The following is a 23739-nucleotide window of genomic DNA, read 5'->3' on the forward strand; positions in this document are numbered from 1 at the left end:
GCTGGTTGAAATGATTCATAATTTCTGCATAATCAGAGCTCTTTTTTTTGTTTCTGAACTAAAATGCATTTATAATTGTATATTTGCTGGTGAATCTCTTTAGAAGTTCTTCCCAAAAGAATGAATTTCCTATCTAACTGTTTTGATGAGGCAGAGGGAGAGGGAATGTGAGTTGAGGAGAGTATGTGTCAGTCACAAAGATTACCCAGTTTTGGAATAAGTCCAAATGAAAATTTTAGAGCCTCTTGTGAACTCTTGGCTTTTTGTTTTTCTTTTATTTTTTGTTCTTTTTTTTTTTTTCTTTTTTTCTGAGTAAAAAGAGGCTGAATTGGGAGGGAGTTAGATAAAAATGTGAGACTTGTTTATCGAATGCAGAAAAGAAATTGTGATCGGAGAATGTCAGGCAATTTTTCAATTAAAACCTGAGTTTTCTCATTAGGTGCAACCTCTTCTTTCTAGGGATGACTGAAGTACTTAACACTGAGATACTGTGTATTTGGGAATGAATTTGTGAAGAGTCAAAGTCCTGACAGGATGACTTTTATTACTGTCTGAAAAGTCATACAGTTGTCTAAATCACCAGTGGATCACTTTACCTGTGTATTAATGAACTTGTTTGGAGTACATTTAAAATACCAGTTATTGAGTCAGAATGTTTAGTCTGTTAAAAGTATGTTATTAAATCGGTGAGTTTTGCAGTGCATTAATGACTTAAAAATTGAAGTAAGTCAAAATGGCACATTTAGAATTCATGATATCAGTAGAAGTTTAGCCACTGAGTAACAGTAGTGGTAGTATAAGGTTAGCAGGTTCAGCATTCTGAACAACCAGGTTCAGCACCTTCTCTGGTGGAAGACTTAAAAGTTAACAGTTCATCTCATTGTAAAGATTTTAAAATGTAAATGCTGGATAAACAAATCAAGCCAAAAAGTTCTTAAAAAAAAAACCCCAAAAAATATTTTGCACTTTCTGCTGCCGCAGTTTAAGGTGTTTTCCCCAAATCTTTCAAGTTCTAGTCCTGAAGCTTTTATCTTGATTCTGTTTTTCACAAAAACTGACCTGGATTTGCAGCAGCATGTGTATCAAAACATTATTTGTCACTGATTTGAGCAGGTTCACAGCTTGTACAACGAAGAATTTTGTCTTCTGACAAACCCCCACTGTTTCATTAAAGCATTATTATATTTTATCACCAGGAAGAAAGCAGATTGAGTAAAAGGTTGGGGTTTGGGTTTTTTTTTATTTTTAAATATAACAACAGTGTTACAGCACTGCAGTTACTGGACTTCTTAAATCTAAGATCTGTTAAATCTTGCTTAGACTTTGCTTCTACACACCAGGCTACGATAACTGAAAGGTAATAATGCTGTCCATTAGCTCTTCACAGGACTCCTCATTATCTACCTGCAGGGTTCTCATTTGGGAATAAATAAACGAGCTGTTGTAGCCTTTTCAGGATCAGACCTCACAGTCTGTAGTTCATTACATTTTGTTTTAATTATTGATGGGGATATTGATAGTGAATTAACATTTTCCTGTCCCTTTCCTGCTTTTTATGCAACCTGTTCTGTGTCTGTGATAACCCATTGTTACCACACTGAGAGCGCATGAGCCATCAAACGAAGAGGAAGGTGCAAGTTCAGATATGCATAAAAGCAAAAGCACGACTGAATTCCTTCAGAAAGAATACTCAGCCCAAAATCATTCTTATAGAAAAATACCATGGTAATACCTAGCCTGTAAGTTGGAACTTTGACCTCCTGGAAGGTAGCTTGAAAGGAAAATGAATATGGAAATAGAAATGAACACCAGAAGCAGAAATTTTAGGCCGGGCTTAGTAGGCTATACTGATGAGTGTTGAACTATTTTGTGCATTTCAGAAGACTGACTGTGAAGTGTCCCCCCCAAAAAAAACAACAAATGGAAGAAATTAGACCAGAAGGAAACTTTCTTTTGTCCTTTCAAAACATGTATTGCCATGCAGTCATTACATAGCAGCAGCACTGATACTGCGTTGTGGTTTCAGGCTGCCCCACAAGTGCCGTTGGTGCCTGCTGCCTTATTCCCACTTGTATCCCCCAGCAAGAATTAGAGCAAACATAGGTGCTTTCTGCCTGCCCAGTCACAGGCACTGGGTTATTTATAAGTGAAGGTTGTGTGTGTGAATTTTACTTCCCCCTCCCAAGTCTTTTTGGAGTCTGTGTATCTGATGTGTCTTATCTTGTAAAGATGTTAGATTAAAATCCTGTTGTAAACTATGACTTGTTAAAACAAGTTAAAAAAAGAAGTTGCATATGTTATCCATCCAACCCCTCCCTGACCAATCAGCAGCATACTGGATATCTGTTTTGGTTTTGTTTTCCCCAAAGAAGGCAAGGTTCTTTGATTATGAAGGAAAAAAAAATTATAAGGTTGAGAAACATTGTCTTAAACTTAAGAAAGAGCCATGGGAACACTTACATAGGCTGGAGATCTTAGTACAAAAATTATAGGTCTGTAGTTCTAGTGGTTCCAGCTACGTGGTTTTTAGTTTGTTTTGGGGTTTTTTTAAGGATGGATAAAATATGTATTGTGCTCATTTTGCTTTCAGTTCAAGGAAATGTTTTTATTATTTTTTCCTTTTTTTTTTTTGTAATCTAGGAATAGCCATCTGATTTTTGGTTATTTGTTACACCTCAATTTGTTTATTCCAGGATTTTTCTTTCTTGGTACCTTACTTTTTGATAATGTTTTCATGGATTTCTGTTCTGTTTAGAAGTCTGAAAGACTTAGCCATTCTTTCAGATGTTATACCTACTGGGTAACAGCCATATAATTACTTCATTGTTTAAGGTTGTGATCAATAGTGTAAGTCAGCTTTCATGGTACAAAACAGATTTGTGTTGATAAACTGTTACAATTATGTTGTGCTGACTTCAAGAGCCATTGTGGGAGAAGGACATGAATAATATAGATAAGGGAGATTAACCCTGACATCTGTGGGAGATGGGCAGACAGAAAGGGAAGTGATTAGATGAGTAATACTCTGCTTTCCATGCCACTGTAAATTAGCATCAGGTAGCTTTCTCATGTCTTTGCCCTCATGCATTTGATATACCCAAAGATCAAATAACTTTTGTTCGTTTCCATGTTTGTAGCAGATTTTCTTACAGAACAGTGAGACTGTTCATGTGTAAAATGAATTTTAAAAAAGCAAATGTAGCATTTTAAGTCTGTCAGGTGTGAAAAATAATCACCCTCAAAGTGCAGGCAAGTGAGCTGCTTCACAGAAATTGGTTTATGTGCTACTTATACCAGATGGTAAATGTGAAGTAACTTCTCTTTGAGCAGGTCATTGAGGCAGATAATGCGTAGCATAAATAGTGTCCTCTCTTCACAGCTTGAGGGGAAAAAAATAAATAATAGCTATTAAAAGAGAGAATGGAGTGAAAACCAAACCTGGACATTGCATTCAGCTTATTTCTTCTTAGAAGTGCTGTCTGGGGGCTGGAAAAGGTTTGAGACCATTAGATTACATCCTGCTGTTTTTAAGAACATCATGTGGAATTCCCCCATGGAGGTGGAAGGTGTTGACTTCCAAAGTAGACAGCTTTAAGAAAGAAGATCTCTGTGGCTGAAACAAGAGATTTGTACTAGAAGATGCTGGAAGAGTATGTCTGTGCAGGGATCCACTGCCTTCTTTGCAATAGAATGCAATTTCTGGTTTTATTTCACATCTTTTCCAGTTCTCCAATAGGTAGAAGTTGCTTGAATGGAATAAGGTTGTGTACCTGCACATTTATATACATGTGTATGAAATTTATATATTTTTCAACTTTTCTTTTGAATTTGATGAAAGTAGTGGTCACTCTTCTTCTTTCAGAAAAAAACCCTCCATAATTTAAGTCTTAGTTCTGCTAGACATCTCTAATATACCTGGAAGTCCTCTTACAGCCTTCAGTTTTACCTGATCTTGCATCATTCCGTGCTAATAATTAAAGTGTACCTGTGGTGTCTGAAGCTAATGTTGAGGACTTTTCAGTATCAAGATACACTTTTTGTTTCCACAGAGAAGGCAGAGAAAGCCCTCCTCTCATTTGTGGGTGTTCCCTGTGAATTTTTTTTTCATGTGCCAATAGGAACAGTTCAGGCAGATGACTGAAATGTAGTTCCATACAGTAAAGGTATTCAGCTGGATAGTGCATGATGTAAACACTTCAGTTATTTTCTCCAGTGCTCTGACTCAACCTACTATAAAGGCTAAAAATGGGAGATAGATGGCAGTTTTTAAAGTTTTTAGAGTTGAATGAAGATTTCTTCTTACTGCTGCCATGTCTGAGAAAACTCCAGAAATATTTGTCCTGCTCAGGCTGATGCATACAATACTGGCGTGATACAATCCATTGATCCTTCTTAGGGCTGGTTGGTTGTTGAGGAATGAAAATTAATGACTTGGATTCTCCCTCTTGTGCAGAAGGCGTGGGAGAAGGAGGAATTCTTCATGGGCCATGAACTGGGTTTCATACCACATGTTATTAAAGGTCATTGTGTTGATGGAACGTGTTTGCTGCTAGATACTTTTTTCCATCTCATGATACAAGTGTTTGGGTGCCTGTATGGAGTTCGCATGGCAAGAGGACCCACACAGGAGCAGTTCTTGAAGTACTACAGCCTGTGGGAAGGACCTGTGTTGGAGAAGTTAATGAAGGACTGTAGCCCATGGGATGAACCTGTCTGGGAGTAGGGGAAGAGTAAGAGGAGGAAGGAGTGGCAGAAACGATGTGTTTATGGACTGACCACAACTCCCATTCCCTGTTCCTCTGCACCACTGAGGGACATAGGGGCTGGGCGAGAAATAGGAGAATCATTAGAGAAGTTGAGCCTGGAAAAAGGGTATGGGGGAAGGTGATTTTAGTCATGTCATTGTTTCTCATTACCCAACTCTCTTACTAGTTGGCAATAAATTAAATTTCTCAAGCTGAGTCTGTTTTTTGCCCATGACAGTGACTGGTGAGTGATTTCTCCTGTCCTTATCTTGATATATGAGCTTTTTCATTGTGTTTTCTCCCTCTGTCCTTCTGATGATGGGAGTGATAGAGCCACTGGGTGGGCACCTGGTGGGCAGCCAGGGTCAACCCACCCTAGTCCACATCTATTTGTACCTACATGGAGGTCTGCAGGAATAATCCTGTTTTCTTACAGTATGTTTTTAGGGAATCTTACGCACTTTCACAACAGATTCATTTCCAGCAGTTTTTTCTGTCAATCTTAACCCCAAACCACTGTTGTCCTGAAGAAGGAGACGGAAAAGGAGAAATTTAAATGTTACGTGTTGGCACCTAAAAGCAGGTGCGATAATGAAGCAGACTGCTATATTAACCTTCTCTTTTTTGTTCCTCCAGACTTGTGATACTCTGTTGACCACGTTTCTTGCAGAGAAATTTCCTTTTGTCTCCTTGGAACTGGAGTGTGCCATGGAGCTAATAATAAGAATATGCCAGCCTTTTGCTCCCTCCTTCCTCTCTTATTTCACACAGAGGAAACAAAAAACCCTGAAGTGATGTTTGCACAATGCTGGATTGCTTCAGGCTAGTTAGTGCACTACCTAAGAAAAAATGTAGGATGCATGTTTCTTACATTTGGCCGTGCTTTATTGCAGGTCACTGTGGAAAAGTAAGCCATGTATTCCATTGTGATGGATGGAATAGAGTAAATAATGATTGCTGGGGTGAAATGCAAGCAGGGTCTTTGTCAAATGTGTCATAATTTTGGCAAACATTGCTATTGCTGTACTACAGAGGATTCAAGGATGCCTCATATTCTTCTGAGTAAAGGCTGGGGAAAAGTACTTCAATGTGACTATTTTAGAATGGACTTTCTTTTTGAGGGTTTAACACTGTTGGACATCAGTGTATGTATTTGCTTCCTGCAGTAACGATTGCAACTGAGCAGCTACATTTATGATATTTTGAAAACTGGTGGGCGACAGGTTCATTGGAGTGCCCAGGGGTGGTTTTAAAGCGAACCTTCCTGTTTCTGTCCCCTTCATCCGCTGGGGATGGGCTCTAAAAGAAGCAAAAGGAGGAACACCCTTGCAGGGTGTTGGCCACGTCTGTGAGATCGGGGCCCCCTCTAGTGGTGACACCTCTGCCAGGCTCTACGAGTTGCTGCTCTCAGCCTGTTTTTATTCAGTCCTGGTTTTTTTCCCCCTTTCCTCTAAGTCCCACATTTAGTTCCTCTCTGTATTAGCCCTTTAAATTGCCCACATATTATACACAGTGGTAAAGGAGAAACTTTTGATGTGTTAAATCTAGTGATTAAAAGAAAAGTGTATACAAAAAGTATATATATGATTACTTTGAAATTTCCTACATGTCTAGTGTACTCCTAATTTAACTGCGACTTTGCGGTGGAGATTTTTAATGTTAGTTCTTAAATTAATCAGTGGGAGACAGACAGAAATGGAAAACATGCTGAGAGTGCTCAGAAGTAGTGCTTACCAAAGGTACGAGATGGAAGGGTTGCTTAATAATCTTTTCAAAATACTGTCTTGCAAGGTCTGTATGTTTTTATGTCTTTCTGCCTGAGACAGATGCACTTTCTACATGTTTTGAGTCAGCAGCTGTACACCTGGACTCAGCAGTGTTGATCCAGATGCTATTGTTACATACTATGGGATCAGTAATGATGGCTTTGCTAGGAATCAACATTAGAGCTACATTTTTTCAATCTGGTACAAGTTGTACTTTCAGAAGGAAAAACTTTGGGCCTATGCATTACTATATAATATTTTTTCCTTATAGGAAGCAGAATTATTTTTACTGAACATTCATTGTCTTCTGTTATTTGTTACTCTGCTTGCTAAGTAACTCTGTATGTTTTTATGTCTTTCTGCCTGAGACAGATGCACTTTCTACATGTTTTGAGTCAGCAGCTGTACACCTGGACTCAGCAGTGTTGATCCAGATGCTATTGTTACATACTATGGGATCAGTAATGATGGCTTTGCTAGGAATCAACATTAGAGCTACATTTTTTCAATCTGGTACAAGTTGTACTTTCAGAAGGAAAAACTTTGGGCCTATGCATTACTATATAATATTTTTTCCTTATAGGAAGCAGAATTATTTTTACTGAACATTCATTGTCTTCTGTTATTTGTTACTCTGCTTGCTAAGTAACTAAGATAGAAATGTCTGTTAGTGAAGAAATGCCGTGCATTTTTTTGGCATAATGGTCACAAGTAAAGCATAATGCATTTGATGCCAGAGGCAGTGGAGATCTTTGCTGTCTCTTTTTCACTCGTGTAGCATCACTGTCCTGGAAGTTGCTGACTGCAGTAAAAGCTGGCTGTACACCTAACATTCATAAATTATTCATAAATTCTGGCTGAAAGAGGACGAGTAGGTATCCTGCCATGAGTATGGAGATAATGACAACTCATAGGGCATGTCTTAAAAGTATGTAGCACTTCATAGTTACGTTAGTGTTTTCATGACTACGGGATAGCATTTGTCTCTAGAATGGTGTATTTTCCTACCATTTAGGGGGAGGGCTGGAACAAAGTAATTGCTTCATTAGAGGTCATTGACATTTGATTGATTGTCTTATATTGAGAGTAGATTACTTGCCCTCTTTGCCAAAGTGGGGTACAGTGTTGCCAAAGATCCAAAGTGCACTTTAAGTAGATATTCAAAAAGATGCCCAAAATATGGTGCCATCAATTTGTGGCTTCAGTTGCCAATGAATATATACCTTGCTAATGAGGAAATACAGGCTTCTTCAAAGACTGATAAAACTATGGGTAGCTGACAGTATAAGAGGAAGAGCTCCATATAGTTATGCCTTTATAGACTTCTTCATGTATTTTCTAACGTTGTTATTTGCATTATGAAATTAGGGTTGAGCTTACTATTTTTTTAGGCTTTTACAGTGAATTGTTTGAATTCCTTGTCAAATGCATTTCAGACATCTCATTTGAATACCTTGAATGGTATCTGAGTACAAATGCAAATCGCTTCTTCAAAATTATTACTTTTATTCAGTAAGTGCTGAATCCTACAAAAAAGGGGACTTGGTGGGCTGGAATTAGGGTTGTTTGGGCAACTTTTTTCCCTTGCAATTTCTTGATTTCAGAACTTCATAGCAAATACAGGTATTTCATGTGTGTGTGTATATATATATATATATATATATACACACATAGATATAGATATGTTCCTGTTCAATGGTGGATAGATGCTTATAGCACAGATTCAACTTTTGTCTATTGTTGGTTTGTGTGCTAGAAACATAAACTTAGAGTGAATTTGTCTAACATCTGAAATGTGTAAATCACTGCTTTTTAATAAACTGCTTTCTTTGAAGTTCTTGGCCAGGATTTATGGTGTAGTAGTGGATATGCATATTTGTTTCAGGAATTACTGTTACAATTTAAAGTCTTAAGTTGTTTAGCTCTCATGAATAGTGTGTAATTTTAATTTAATAATGTGCTAATAACTGATATTTAATAATATATTAATCACTGGAAAGTAGTAAAATTGGAGCACTTCAGTAGCCTTAGTGAAAGAATTGTAACTATCTGACTTCTAATATTATTTTTCTTATTTTGACAAAACCATTTTGGTTTCTGCAGTGCAGTGTTTTGTACCATGTGTATATAGTATATACATATATAGTGGCACTTGGTTATGTGTCTGTAAAATGTGAAGTCAGGAAGGTCCTACTCAGTGGTGGCACTTCATTGTGGTGGAGGTTGTCAGAGCTACAGGAATGAAAAGGTTTTGCCCCAGGGATGGGGGCCAGTAATTACTGGTGTAATGGCAGTGTGCTTCCTGGCCATGCAGTGGGCCAGTCACCAAACAAGGCTTGGAGTCTTCTGTTAAATGCTTACTTACCGGTGTGAACTTTTTTGCTTTTTATTGTTTGCTCCCAGCTAAGGAAGTGCTTATTTTGTGTAGTTTCTGTCTGGCTTCCAACACAGTAATATTTCTCATGCAAAAGCTGTGTCATTGTGCCAGAATTCTGCTGACTCTTAAAGATCAAGATTCCATCTAATATTTTTCTAAACTGGTTTGTTTATTTTTTTGTGTTCTGTTACTTTATTTTGGAGTTTTAACAAACTTGTTCTTGGCAGGGAAAGACAAAGTGAAGCCAGATGTAGTTTGAAAATATCTTGGTGTCACAAATAATGAATGAATGGTGCATTTCATTTAAAACAGGAAGCTCACGCCATTGCATGGAGTCCCTCTGCCCCATTGTTTCATATTTGTGTCACCTATTTCATAATAGAACTTACAGGAAATAGTGACCTCAGGTGAAACCTACCTGTACTGTCTTGGCAACTATGAAATGTCCTTCTGCTATCATAGATTCATTAATTTGTTAGATTTCCCCTGTGTTACATAGCCTAAGCAAATTGTTCAAAATTCTTTTAAACACCAGCAAATTCCACCCCTCTGTTCATTTTCATTTCTGTAGCAAAAGCCAGTCTGTACATTATCTTCATTATTAGTAACTACCATGAAGTGTTGTTCTTCAAATTAGTGACGTAAGGGGGATGTGTAGCATAGCAATTTGGGAAGTGTAGAGTTAAAGAATTGCAGGAAAAAACTAAAGGTTTGCCAACTAGTTGTTTCTGTACTTTGAAAGTATTTTCACAAGTTGTTTAAAAGTGTAGTTTCTGCATTTCTCCTGTTACCTAAATAACCCAAGAATGCCTTTGCAAAATATTTTTCAGAAATGAAAAAAATTATGAATTTTTATGAAAAAAAAATTTATGAATGGTGACAAAACCAAGATATTATGCATACTATTTTTCTCAGTATGTTCAAAAGGTTTCCTAAAGTCTAAATTCTTGTTTTTATTCTAGAACTTGTATTTCAGGTTAACTCTGAGTGTTTTACAGACTGTAAGATGCAGAAATTTGAGGCAAAAGTACCTTCGTATAAAGTAGTACCAAAATAATTATGTAAACTTCAGCGGTTACTCTACATGTCTTTATGGGCTTATAAGGTGCAGTATAAAACTGTTATGCAGGCTCTTTTCCTTTTAGGTTGTGAAGATGTGCGTTCCTGTATGGAATTTTCAGAAAGCTGCTAAGCTTTCTTCACAGCTGTATCATGTTCAGAGGCTCACATTCATTCTAGGATTGAATAAAAGCAATCTGTTTTCTTTTTTTACTTCCATATGATCAGGCAGGTCTATTTTTTGGCAGAAATTATGCCACTAGTTAAAAATGTGATGGGTATTCTGTATGTCAGATTCCATTCCAGTACTGTGTTCCACAAAGACATTCAGATTTGCTATTAATGATGCCTTTTATCAGTAAACTACAGTGACAAACTTCTGCTTTTTCTATTAAGTTATGTTACAACAGTGGTAAATAAAATGTGTAGTTTTTATTCCTCTGCCTTATACTGTGAATAGATTAGTTTTTTAAGAATTATTATGGTTGTCATCATAATAATTATTTAGGAAGCAACTATAGATACAGGTGTTGAAATTATCATACTGTGATAACTAGACAGCAACAAATAATTGACTTCCTTTGTTGTGTGTGTAGTGTGTCCTATAACCCATGGTCCTGTGGATGATAGGAGGGGATTTGTCTGTTATGATCTGTGTGGTTTTTGTTTTTCTTTCTTCGGAAAGAAAATTTTGAGAACAAAAGATAGTAATAAAAAAATTAAGAAAAAAATTAAAGGCATTTAATTGTGGTAGTAATGTCTGTTTTAGGAATAGGGTCAGTCTAGTTGCTATTTTGATTTTTTTGAGATACTGGAATTTTTCAAGAGTGAGTCAAATATTGTGGCAACAGGTTTTTTTTGATGTGAAGATAAATGTGAACGGGCATGAAGAGGGAGTTAAGGTGGCAGGCTGCAGTTTGAGAAGAAGTAACATTTTAGTGTTCGCAGGTTTTGATCTGTGAATCACTGGAGAGGGATCAGGTGAAGGACGCGTTAATACTCTCCATCTAGTTGGAGATGGATTTAGCCATACAGGTTGTTTTCACCCTGGATGGAGAGTGTTGCTGTGACCCAGCCCACTGTGGGGCTGGGGCAGCGAGATGCTAATCAATCCCAGTCCCTCCCCTGGATCGAGTTTCCCGAAGAGGCAGACTCGGAGGGTGGGTCGAGGGGCGGCTCAGAAGCCTCAGCCGCACCCCCTGGGCAGTGCCCGGGTCCAAGCCGCCTCCCCCGGTTCGGGAAATTTCTCGGTTACTCGGTTGTTCACTGGGTTCTTTGTTATAATTCCCGCCTCTCGGTTTTCCCCAGTGGTTCTTGTTAAATTGTATCCTTCCCCTGGCTTGTAACTCATTGGTTGTTTTCCCCTTTCCCCGCGGTTTTCAAACTCCCTATAAAAATGAGGGAAAGCCTCTCGGCGGGACCCCAGCTTAAGATCATTGCCATGTTCTGGTTGCGAGACTTCTGACAATAAACCTGTTAGGAGCCAGACCAGAACAGCCTCTCTCTTCCTTTGTCTCCGAGCTAATGTGAGCCGATCCCATCGGCTCCTGCCGTGTTCCCCTTGCAAAGAAGCCAGCGAGCCCAGCCAGCAGCACCCTTCTTGATGCCGAAGTCGCTTCAGCAACGCACAGAAGAACGCAGCTGGACTCTCTGTGACCTGGGGCACGCCAGAGCTCGTGCCACGAGCTCCAGAACTGCATTAGGAGAGTTCACTTTACTCATCTGAATTTTGCTGCTCCTTCCACTTTAAAGGAGAAAGTGAGCAGGATGTTCGTAGCAATGTCACCATAGAAAAATATGATTTAAAGAAAGCAAGTTTTTTTGCAATCAAATTGTAAAATATGAATAGCCCCTGCATGATTCAAAAAGTTACAGCATGTCAGTCTTCTGTTAATATCTGATAATAAACATAGCTAGAAACATAGCAGCAGAGTTCTTTTGGAATGCCATGCTGGTAAACAAATGCTCGCAGTATAAATAGAAAACAGTAGAGAATTAAAGCACTAAACCAGAGGAACACTGAAGAGCTTTCTCCTGCTTTGAAACAGTAGTAAGATTCACTCAACAGGGAATGCTTTTGTTTGATGTCAGAAATAAAGGGAAGGAGAATCTGAGGTAATGCTGCATCTAACCACCATCAAAGCCTGGTAAGAGAAAGCAGAGCAGTTAGAGTTGCTGTTGTATAGTAACTTAGAAGTGAATAATTTTGGTTGAGGTGCTCAACTCTGTCATGCTACCATTAGGGTCAGCAGAGCTGCTCTCAGTTACTGTGCATGTAGGCCATCACAACTGTCTTGGTAGGGGATGGAATAATGAAACCAACTCCTTGTTGGAAGCAATGAGGTGAAGCCAAGTGGAAGCTGACAAAGAATAGAATGTGCTGAATTTCAGCTTGCATTGCAGGAGACAAGAACAAAACTAGTAAGTCCTTCTGACTGGTGATAGGTTTGAATTCAAGCTGTGCTTCTGTACAGCAAACTTCGAAGGAAGTTAAAAAATTCTTCAGACTTCTACCTGTTTGTTCACAAAAAGAAAAAATATGATTTATGGCCCTAAAGACAGGAAACAGGTCATCAGGGTTGTGGAAACAATCCATATTTTGGCTGCTTTTTCCTTTATTTAATTTAAGTAAGCTTTGAAAGAAGCTTTGAAGGATCAGGCACCAGGCCTAAAATAGCAGCAGTGAAGTGAGGAGATAATTAAGTTCTATTTTTTTCTTTACCATCAGACATTTCACTTTTTGCATAGGTACATTCCTGTTCCTTCCACTTAACAGGTGACCATTCTTCAATTCAGGTTATCTGGCTGATGACATGGGTAGGTGGCATTTGTGTAGTTTCTGAGGATAAGAGATTTGTTCTGCAACACTATTTAAACAATGATTTGAACCCAGTTGATTCACTTGAATACTGGCATGCACTATTATTTTATGACTTGAGCTTACATCGGTATTATGACACCTCATTCTTCATACGGTGGTAGTTAAGTAACAAAACTCAGTAACCTTTTTTCCTCCTTATTTTCCTTTGTGTCTGTGTGCTTAGAATGGGAAATGAATGAATAACTGATGAAAAGTAAAAAGCTTTTGTTCTGTGGTTACAAGCAGTGGCTTTGGGGGATTGGAATCCATCATTGTTGTCTTGTATGTATTTATATAAAATCCATTCTTGAAGACCTCTGCTGTTTCTTTAGGTAGCATTCATTTATAAATGGTTTAGACACAAGAGAGAGAGAAGTCAGTTTGAAGAATTACCTAATTTAATTATTTATTTAAAGAAATTAAAGATGTAATCGTGGTTGCTTGTTTTCTCTCAAAGCTATCATTATTTGCAGATGTCTAACAGTGTGTTGGCTAGATCTTTGGATATATTATATGAGCTTTGGAATCTGTTTGCAACTATTTCCTCAGCGTATTGATTCCTGCAAATAATTACTTTTTATTAGACCAAATAAATCCTAATTGAATGTTTGCTCTTTTATGTGCAGCCTGTTCCGTTTCAAAATTGTAAAAGATTGTACTAGTTTTACTTTGCTTAATAAAAATACTGGTCTAATTTGCTGTCTCCCTGTAAATTATATTTATTCACTTACTTTAATAAGGCACAGCTTTTCAAAGTGCATCTTTCTGATGCTTCTAAAAATGTACCTTCTCTCTTTTTCCTATTTTCAGATTTATCCAAGAATAGGTTAACTGAAGTTCCTACGGAGTTGTGCCATTTTGTGTCACTGGAAACACTAAATCTATACCACAATTGTATCAAAGTTATACCAGATGCCATAGTAAACTTGCAAATGCTAACTTACTTAAATTTGAGGTAAGTTTAACTTTGCCACATTTTTTTTTGTTTATTTGCAAATATGTAAAGCTTTTTTTGTCTGCACTTCATAAGCTTCTGGCACAACTGACTACATTTTTTCATGTTACTGAAAAGGGTAATGCAAAAGCTCATTGGCTGCAGAGACAGCTCTGTATGAAGGCCTCATAAATGCCAAAATGTAAAAATAGTTATTAAAAGAAAACCAAGCAATATTAGTACAGTTTTGTCTCTTAACCTTCTAACAAATCCAGAATGCTAATCACATCCAAACAGTTGTATTCTTTTAATTCACTTCTGATGACAAATTTTTTAAAATTTGACATACATCTTGCAGTTAAAAAGATGGAGGGACAGAGACAAAGGATTTCTATTTTTCTCCATAGGGAATGGAATGGAAGAGCATGATTCTATATCTATCACTAGCATAGTGATAATTATGAAAGAAATATAGCTGCTGCCTTTTTTAGGAGAAAGTGGCAAAGTGTTAGACACCTTTTCCTCCTTTCCGGGAAGAATGTGTGTGAATACTGATGAGTGCAGAGAATTGCTGCGAGTTCAAGTGCAGGTGAATGCACACGTGCTCTGATGGAGGGCAGGTGAGCCCTTTTTCAGCTGGGGTGAAGATGTAACAGTCTAGTCTTCACGAGAATGAGGTCTGAGTAGCAGGTGAAATGGCTCTTGGCCTTTTAAATTCAGGGAATGAAGGTTTGATCATCAGTTTTATCAACACTGAGGATCTTTCTCAAGTCTGTATTACTGTACTGCAGTCTTGGCCACTGTGGAACACTATTTTGCCTCTAAAAATTTAAGTGGAATAGTATATCCTGGGTATCTGCACATATGCAAGAAATAGCACTTGAGCTTTTGAATTAGTGTTTGTTAGATATACATAAAGAACTTAAAAACTGGATTAAATTATTAAATATACATAAAATGTCTTGGTAAATTTAGGAATTAGAATTAACTTGGTTAGAACTCAATGTCATGAAGCAGTGAATTAGAACTCTATGTAGTGATAGAATTTATCTGAGTCATCACAAAACTATAATAGATTTTATATCACATATGACAGTAAATTGGACAAAATTAAAAGGAATCTTTTCATTTGATTAAATAAGGTAATTTCTCTCAGTTTAAAATCCCCTCTTCACCTGAATGTGCCCTTCCCTGTGTTAGCTGAATGTAGTGAACAGTCTGAAGAAGGAAATACATCCTTGACTTTCTAACCACGTTGCTTCTTGGCAAGAAATATATAATACATTTAAAACGCATATTTTTGTGCCTGTTACCAGCAGAGCCCATATGTTAAACAGCATTAGAAAGCGATGCCAAGACATCTATATATAGTCTTTGGGCTTTGGTGGATACTGCTCATGTTTTATTTAAAGAAATTCCTTTTAAACTAATGATGATTTATTACTCACTTGCCCTGGTTATGCTCTGTTCCTTATCTCTTAGTGGGTTGCTTCTGAGTTCTGTGGAACTTAAACATTGGTTTTACTTATTTTTTATCTGTGTCTGATCTGCAGCATAGGGTGACTGTTTTAAAGTGTAGGCTTCCTCAATTTGAGCTCTTTAGAACTTGAAAAAATATTTCCAAGTAATTTTTAAAAAAAGTTGTGTCTTGGTCTTCTGTAAGATCGCTAGAATTAAAAAACCTGGCTGCACAATAAGCATTGATACTTTTTTTCAGCTGCTGCTGGTTAGTAGTTGGATTTCTCATTTTTATTTTCTTTGGATTTGCTACTTGGTATCTGTCTGTATCCTGGCATGTGCAGCAGAGATATGATGGTGGTTTGCTTTGTACAGTATTTAGAGACTGTTGTGTGGAGCATGAATATGCATCTTTATATGCATCTTTGTAGCACACTGTTGGATTGGCAGCTGAAGAAATGCTTTGCAACTTGTGGAATTTTGATTTTTGTTTGGTTTTGCTTCACCTCAGTATTGCAAGTCCTGCTGATAATTTTTCCCACATGTTTCCAGAGTTCAGTCATACATCTTTACTTTCTGAAGCCTTAACATGTAGGCAGGAGCTAATTAAAATGATTTGTACTGGGTTGCCACTTAAAGTTACTGTTCATTGTTTTACTACAGGTTAATAATCATAAGAAAGAAAATGTTACATTTTAAGAAAACTTTAAAATATTCTAGTAGAGAGTAATTACTATGTTATTCTGACAAGCATAAAGTTTCTTCTGGGACTTGAGCCACAAATTAGTATTTTTAATCTTGTGGACATCACAAAGGGTCATGACATTTGTCATCTTCAAGCTTATGAGTCTTGGAAAGAAATGAACCATTGATAGTCCAGAAAAGTTTGCTGTATTTACCTGGGTTAATAGCACAGAACTGTAGAACAAGATGTACCAAGTAATCTTCAATTATAAATGTACTTTAAATTAATTGAGAAAATAACCATTTTGTCTGTAATTTATATATTTGTTTTTCAGTTGGAACAAAAGGCATCCATTTTAATGGCACATAAAACCACAGGAATGTTTAAATACTTGCAAAATACTGTCTCAGTTGACTTTCCTGTATTCATTAGGAAGGGAAACAGCTGTTCTTTGTGACAAATAGATTTGTTACAATGTTGTTAAACTGTTGCAATGCATTTTTTCCAGAGTGGTAAATTCTGCAGTATTGTTAGTCAATAATCAGGTATTTCTGATGTGCAAGTCTCTTCTTAATGATTGCCATTTGAAAATTTCAATTTTATCTGCATAAAATATAACCCATGTAAATGAAGAAATTTTGCAGCTCTCAGAGTTTGTGAGTATACAGCAGAACATCACTGATGATTTTAATATTTTGTTTTGTTTTGTTGCAGTCGAAATCAGCTTTCTTCTTTGCCAGCTTGCCTGTGTGGTCTTCCTCTAAAAGTCTTAATTGCAAGTAACAATAAGCTAGGTTCCCTTCCAGAAGAGATAGGTCAGCTAAAACAGTTAATGGAATTGGTATGTTACTGATCTTTTTTTTCACTTTTTATTTTGACTTCGAGTTTAAATAGAAACAATAAAATTCACTTTTCACATATATTTGAACAAGTGCTTAATACTATAATGTAGTTTGCAAAACTTAAGTTTTTAACTTCTCAAGTGTGTTGGATAGTAACACAATAAGAGTTTCTTTTATGTTCTTCAGGACTGTTTTAAACAACATCACTGCCCTCGGTGCATTCAAAACTCAGAGTTCCTCATCTTTACCAGTTTTGCTCTCTGCCTGCCCTGGCTCCCTGTTTCACTGTATAGAGTTCATAAGTTTTGGCATCAGACTCTGCAAGGTTGTACCCCCCTGTAGCACCCTCCCCTCCTGCTTCCTTTCTGTGTTGTTACTATCTGCTTACCACACTGCATTCCGCTTGTGATACTGGTCTCTATTTTCATTTTATTTCACTACATTTATCATGCAACCTTCTTTTCCTGGAGCACCCATCTAAACCAATCTACAAATTGATTATACTCCTCTTGTTTTCAAAGCTGTCCACATGAATACTCTTTCTGCAAGCAGTAGATCATTTGGAAGATATTGTCCAGTCAATGACAGTCTGAAAAAGCAAAACTTATTTGGTACTATAGCTTAAAATTAATTTAATTGCACATGTTTGTGGAAAATATATAAGAGAATGCTTCCTTTTCTCTCCCTTTATCTTCCTTTGCTATGTGTTGTGAGCTGAGACTCTGAATTCTTTATGACATAAGACTTCTGGTTATTTCTATTCATTTTGACCTTTTGAGATACAAATTGACAAATAAATTACATTTTGACACCGCTAATTTATGCATAATAAAACAACCAGATTTCAACTTCCTTCCAGCTGCTGGTACCTCCATTGACAGCATTTACCTTGCACATCTTTTCTGTACCCGAAAGGGCCTTGTTATCATATTCTTATTTTTATTGTTGTAGTTCCTCTGATAAATTATGTTACAGAAATTAATAACCTTGCTTGAGGCCCCAGCCCTGCTATTCTTCATAGGTGGTTTCAAGTGGCAACTGTGGGGCTTTTTCCTTTTGGTATTCTTGAACAGTATCCTGTAGTGTCAGGCTTCTGTTATATATTACAACTGATGTAGTAGTTGATGGGAATGATGGGGGTAGTTACCTTTTCCTTTCTGGGTTATGACTGAGCTTAAGACTAGCAAGTTTATTTTGTTTGGTGAGCATTATTGATTTATCTTATCAAATATTTTAAATTTTTGTATGTATGTGAAGGGTTTAGTGAGATTACACAGATGGTTCTGATTTAATTAATCTTAAAAATGTGTTAGTTTATAACATTGTTTTTGTTGTGCTTAAAATAGATATATTAAAAGGTGGCAGTTCCAGTTTTATAAATAATTGAAGCTAAATTTAGTAAAAAATTTTAGTAAAAAACTAAAAGCTTGAAATCAATGCCGATTATACCTGAAATAGATTGGGTTTGTTTAGTTCAAGCATATAATGTGTTTAAATTCTGGAATAGAGGATTTTCATATTGCTTTCCAGTTACAGTATAGTTTCAGTGTTACTCTGTGATGAAGAACAAAATTTCTGCTCTAAAAGTGTTTCATATGAGAGGCTCTAGCTACATGTTGCTTTGGTAGCCTAGAAGATACATGAGAACTGAAGAAGGTCTGATGCTTGTTCTTTGGGATTTAGAAGGCGTCGGGGGCAGAGCTGAATGAAGAACAAGTTTTTGTTAAATTGAGCGTGAGTCTGTTCAGATGACCTGATTACACAGTTTGATGCCACCATGTGTGTTTGGTACATTTCTAGTGAAATGAGATGCACTATTGAACTGGAAATGACATAACTGTGATGTATTGGGAAAAGCAAATAGTGGTAGGATTGAGAGTAGGGATCTGTGTTGGCATGTATAATATAAAGCAGTTTAGATAATAAGGTGATCATTGTTCTAAAATGAGTAAAAGAAACAAACAAAAAACATGAAGTCATATTGCAGTTGTTGCACAAAAAATTCAGCTGTGTGAGAGCAATGCCAGCCTGAAGAGCATGGGATTCAAGCAGAAGCAATCACCCAGCCCTCTGGCAGGGAATGCTGTTGTTTTGCTGTGTACACAGTGCTGGTGCTGGCCTGGGCCAGGGGGTCAATCCTGAGATGCCACCTGGCTCCATGCAGTTCTTGTATCAACAGGACATTTCTGAGCAATCTCAGGTTCCTCAAATGTTTCACAAGCTGCATGCAGTGAGAGCTGTGTGTACATAGCAAAGGGTTCTTTTTACCTACCTTTTCAATACAAAATTTACCCCTCTAGTCACTGTAGAACAATATAGGCATAATTTGGTGCAAATTAGACCAGATCTTTGCAATAAACTCTGCATTTTCCCCTCTGTCCTCCAAAATGGGGTAGGTAATGGTTTTTCTATTGCATGTATGTATTTTTATGAATTTCATACCTGTAGCATAGAATAACTTTGATATTACATGCAGAAAATTTTCAGGTATTCTTTTGAATTTAGGATTCTGACTGGTAACTTACTTTGGTGCTTATAACATAAATTTTTCTTCCTGCAGAACAAATTGCCATTATTTGCAAAATTTGTTTGAGAAATTTACTTCTATTTGCAGCTCTTTCACTCAATCATGCCTCTGCTGTCAGCCAGGAGAGTGCAAAATTAGTGTGAAGATAACCTGAAACTTACTTTCTACCAAGGAAAAGTAATTAGGCAGAGATGGCTCAATAATTGTACCCAAAACTATCAGATGTACAGTAAAATTCTGTTCTCCATCCTATCAGGCAGTATTGCACTTCTGCCTTCTTCTGGTAACAGCCCTCTCCATCTCTGGGATGCTCCTATCTCATGTTGGAAGCCTTCAAATTTCTCACCTGGGATTTACGTCATTTATCCCAGTCATCTAATCAGAGACAGCAGCCTGACCATGTGGGACTTGCTGCCTGCTGTTTCCCAAAAGGGTCCATGTGCTCACATACTGTATAACTTTTTACTATTCAGTATGGCTTTTATGTCACAAGCTCTGACTGAACCCATGTGCTTTATAGGAATAATGGCTCAGTCAGGAGTCCCAAGTTTAAAATTATGTGAGGAAGAAGTCTGCCTCAATTTGAATGGTTTGGATAAACTTCTGTGTGTGTATGAATAAATATGTTAATATGGAGTCCGAGTACCATATTGTTTTTTCTGTTTATATTGCTGAATGGATATGCCAAATTTGATTGGTTTAAGGCAATTTAAACTTTACCATAAACAAAGGGAAACAGTTGATGATTTTGTTTTCATGCCACTGAGCTTAATGCCACAGAAATTAATGTTAAATTTAAATACACCTTATATTTCTCTGATTTTGACAAATTGTCTTGTCATGACAGGACATGGCCTATCTTGTGAGAACAAAATATAATTAATACAAGAAGTCTGACCTCAGCAAATTCTAGTTCTCCATGGAACTTGAGTAGGTGTTTGCACTTCAGTTACCTGCAAATGTCCCTGAAGCTGAGTTCCAAATTGCTGGTTGCATAATTCCTTAAAAAATTACTAGCTTGGAAACCCTAGGTGTTTGATTGATAGTATTGCTTCCATTACTTCGAAAGTAATGGGAAAGTTTAACACTGTCACATACACACTCATGAAGTCTAATAATAGTCAAGAGAATAACTACAAATAATATTATAGGTCTTTGTTTTCCATGGCTATTCAAAGTAATAAAAAAAAGCAAATTGGACTACAGTGTTTAGTAGGATAAAGGACACTGTTGTCTCTAGAGATCTTGTGAATGCTGACATGCTGTCACAACAGATCAGTCTTGTTGAGGATGTTTTGAAAGGCTGTAAGTAGAAGTGGGCTTTGTTTTTGAGGTTACACACTGCCAGGTTTCTTTTTCTTTTTTTGGTGCTTCCTCTAGAATTCTCTGTCACTTTCCCTGTCTAGTTCTGATGTGTGTGCCTAAGTACACTTGGTCTAGAATTTCTTTGCCACAAGGTGACTTTAAATTCTGTGCTCTAGAAATCAAGTATCTAATTATGAAGTAATTTAAAGACTGTAAATTAAAAATAGGACAGTGAAGCTTTAAAAATAAATGATCTGGGAACAGTGCAGTTAACCAAACTTTGGGCAAAAATCCACTCATTACCTGGCATTTTAAATTTCCTTGTCTAAGAGCTACAGTAATTTCCTGACTGTGTTTTGAGAAGGGAAGGAAGTCTTGGCAGCATTAAGATTCTATTACAAGAAGAAACTTGTTGGATACAGGGAGCAGCATTGCCTGATCACATTTCGCTTTTGCTATCATTTTTTTGTTAACTAGATTTTAGGCTCAAAGATAGGGAGTTAATATAATGCTTTTGGCTGGTATTAAAGCAAGCATCTTCAAAAACATGACTTGGAAATCTGACTTACTTCTCAAACTTTTGTAGTCTTAAGAGCTCCCAGATACTTTATAAATCCATTTGAAGCAGTTGAGACAGTAGGAGTATTCTGTTGGCTTTTCAGGAAAATTTGGTATTACCCCCTTTCAGCTTCCATACTGTGAAATATTGTTTCCTTCTTTTAATACAGAAATGAAAGCATAATTGGGACATTACTCAAATTTGCAGGTTGCCTGGGATATGTAAGCAGAGGTTTCAATGTCCATTTGGCAGGAAAAATGATAGCTAGGATTTAACAGTTGTCTCATTGCAGACTGACTTAATCCAAGAAGTTGATCTTGCATACACATTCATAGCAGTTTCTTGTTAGAAATAGTTATGTAATGCTAAACAAGCTCCATCCTATTTCATTATGACCTCCTATGTGCTATGGTGATCAAATACATGCCTTTACTGACCATCATTACGGAATGTTATCGCTGTATTACTATTGTTATTACTATTATTTTGCTTAAAGATTCCATCTAGAAGAAGAACCTTTTTAAAAACTCAGATGCACACACCAGGATTTTTACATTTCATCCTAACATATTTGGTTATATAATCATGATACTGAATTCTTCATATGAAGAAAAGAACAAAAAAGTAGAACTTCTTAACTAAATAGTTTTGAATATTTCTATAGAAATTAAATTATCTTTTAAAATTAACGTGTTCTTCAAATAATAATTTGGTCTGGTTTTAAATAATGTGCAAACATTTACCCATGTATTTTTTTGCATTGTGACTACAGGACATAGATTGTTGCATTTTTTCATGTTAATAAAATGTTACAATGGTAATAGCAAATTAACTATGTTTGTATTATGGAACATGTAGGAGCTGGAAGTTCATTATTCTTTGTTATTACTGTTTTACTGTAGGATGTCAGCTGTAATGAAATCACAGCTTTGCCACAGCAGATAGGCCAGCTGAAATCTTTAAAGGAACTGAATGTCAGAAGAAATTACCTCGAAGTTTTACCCCAAGGTAAAAGCAAACGAACAAAAAAATATCTTTATAGTAGCTCTTCCTATTATAATTTTGAAAGTGTTTTTTAATCATCTAAATAGATACAGTTAAAAAGTAGCTATTACCTTGTGTTTGAATTTATTCCATTTAGGTGTGCAGAATATGACATTCAATGGTATCCACTGAAGAACAGTGTGTCAGGTTTCTTCAATGTATCTTTATGATTCTAGGCAACTTTTAAGTTGAATAAGTGTCTGAATGCAGTATGGGAGCTGTCAGCTGAGTTTCAGGAAAAAAAAAGTCGAAGTATTTATTTTAAAATTTATTATTACTTGTATGACAATAACACTCTTTTATTTCCCAGTATAGAATGGAGTAAATATTGATCTTATTCCTCCCTGAGTTTGTATTTTTCTGAATGCAAAAGAAGGGTTATTCAGAAATATTTTATTACTTTATGCCAAAAATAAAAACAGATATAACACCTTCTCTCCTTTTTATTACTTTTAGAACTAGTACAGCTTCCCTTGGTAAAGTTTGACTTTTCCTGCAATAAAGTGCTTGTGATTCCAATTTGTTTTAGAAAGATGGTGCAGTTACAAGTATTACTGCTTGAGAATAATCCTTTGCAATCTCCACCAGCACAAGTAAGTAACAGCTATAATTTAAATTGTGCCTAATATTGGATGGCTGCTAACACATTAGACTATAAAATGTCACCTTCTGCAATTGCAGGCTTCTGAATTTCATTCATCACAGACATTAGTTGTTGATATCTAAATAAGACATAAAAAATATCCTGTGTTTTCAATATGAATTTGTACACCACTTAAGCCAACACACATCTAGAAGGTGTCCATTCTGTTAGCTGTTTATTTTTTTCATTTCTATCTGCATATGAAACTTAATGTTGGAATGTGTGTATAATTTTGAAAAGGAGTAGTGATAAACTTCCTGGGGAATTTTTTTTCTGTTAAAAAGAATCCAGTTCTAGAAGGTCCTACAGTGATTTGCTATTAACTTAAAAAATATGCGGATGGTCTAAAACATAATCCATGTGAAATTTATTCCACTTTATAGTGTAAGCTTATAGATTGTGATACACAAAGAAATAAAATGCCTCTTTGGAACTGTAGGCCACTCTGAGTAATAATGATAAAGGAATGCAACCTGTGCTTGCTGCTTATGGACAATTTTGTTGTTGTTGTTGACTTATTGAACAGTAGATTCAAACTGCACCTCTGAAAGCTACAATTGTTCTAGATCAACAGCTGTTGAAATACTTAAGACTTTTTATTATATTGGAGAAATGCTTTTTATACTCAATAGTGATGCGGCCTTTAAAAAAATACAAAGTAAATTGAAGTGTGCACTTAAAGAGAAAGAAAATTCTAAAATGAAAATGAATTGCATCATAAGTATGTTTGGACACTACTAAAAATAATGTGACCAAGGATAGAAAGAGCACAGTGGTTAATGTCATTATACACTAATTTTGAAAAATAATTAATTACTCGCTTTATAGTTAGTAATAGGCCATACCATATATTTTAATGTAATTTTTTTGAGTTAGAAGCTCAGTTGGCTTTTTGTAAAGTAGAATACATTATTTTCTTGTTTTTGGTCTTAGTC

General features: G+C 36.4%; 1 protein-coding gene across 3 annotated transcripts in view; it reads left to right on the forward strand.

The window, feature by feature from the left end:
* The window catches only part of LRCH1 (leucine rich repeats and calponin homology domain containing 1), a 117363-nt gene that overhangs the window by 42092 nt on the left and 51532 nt on the right, over positions 1–23739 (forward strand). For all 3 annotated transcript variants that reach the window (XM_069010520.1, XM_069010528.1, XM_069010537.1), the window contains exons 2-5: positions 13618–13762; positions 16599–16725; positions 22020–22125; positions 22618–22754. In XM_069010520.1, coding sequence (XP_068866621.1) covers positions 13618–13762; positions 16599–16725; positions 22020–22125; positions 22618–22754 — 515 coding nt within the window. The remainder of the gene's footprint in view (positions 1–13617; positions 13763–16598; positions 16726–22019; positions 22126–22617; positions 22755–23739) is intronic.

This window comes from Aphelocoma coerulescens, chromosome 1 (assembly GCF_041296385.1).
Source record: "Aphelocoma coerulescens isolate FSJ_1873_10779 chromosome 1, UR_Acoe_1.0, whole genome shotgun sequence".
Classification (NCBI taxonomy): domain Eukaryota; kingdom Metazoa; phylum Chordata; class Aves; order Passeriformes; family Corvidae; genus Aphelocoma; species Aphelocoma coerulescens.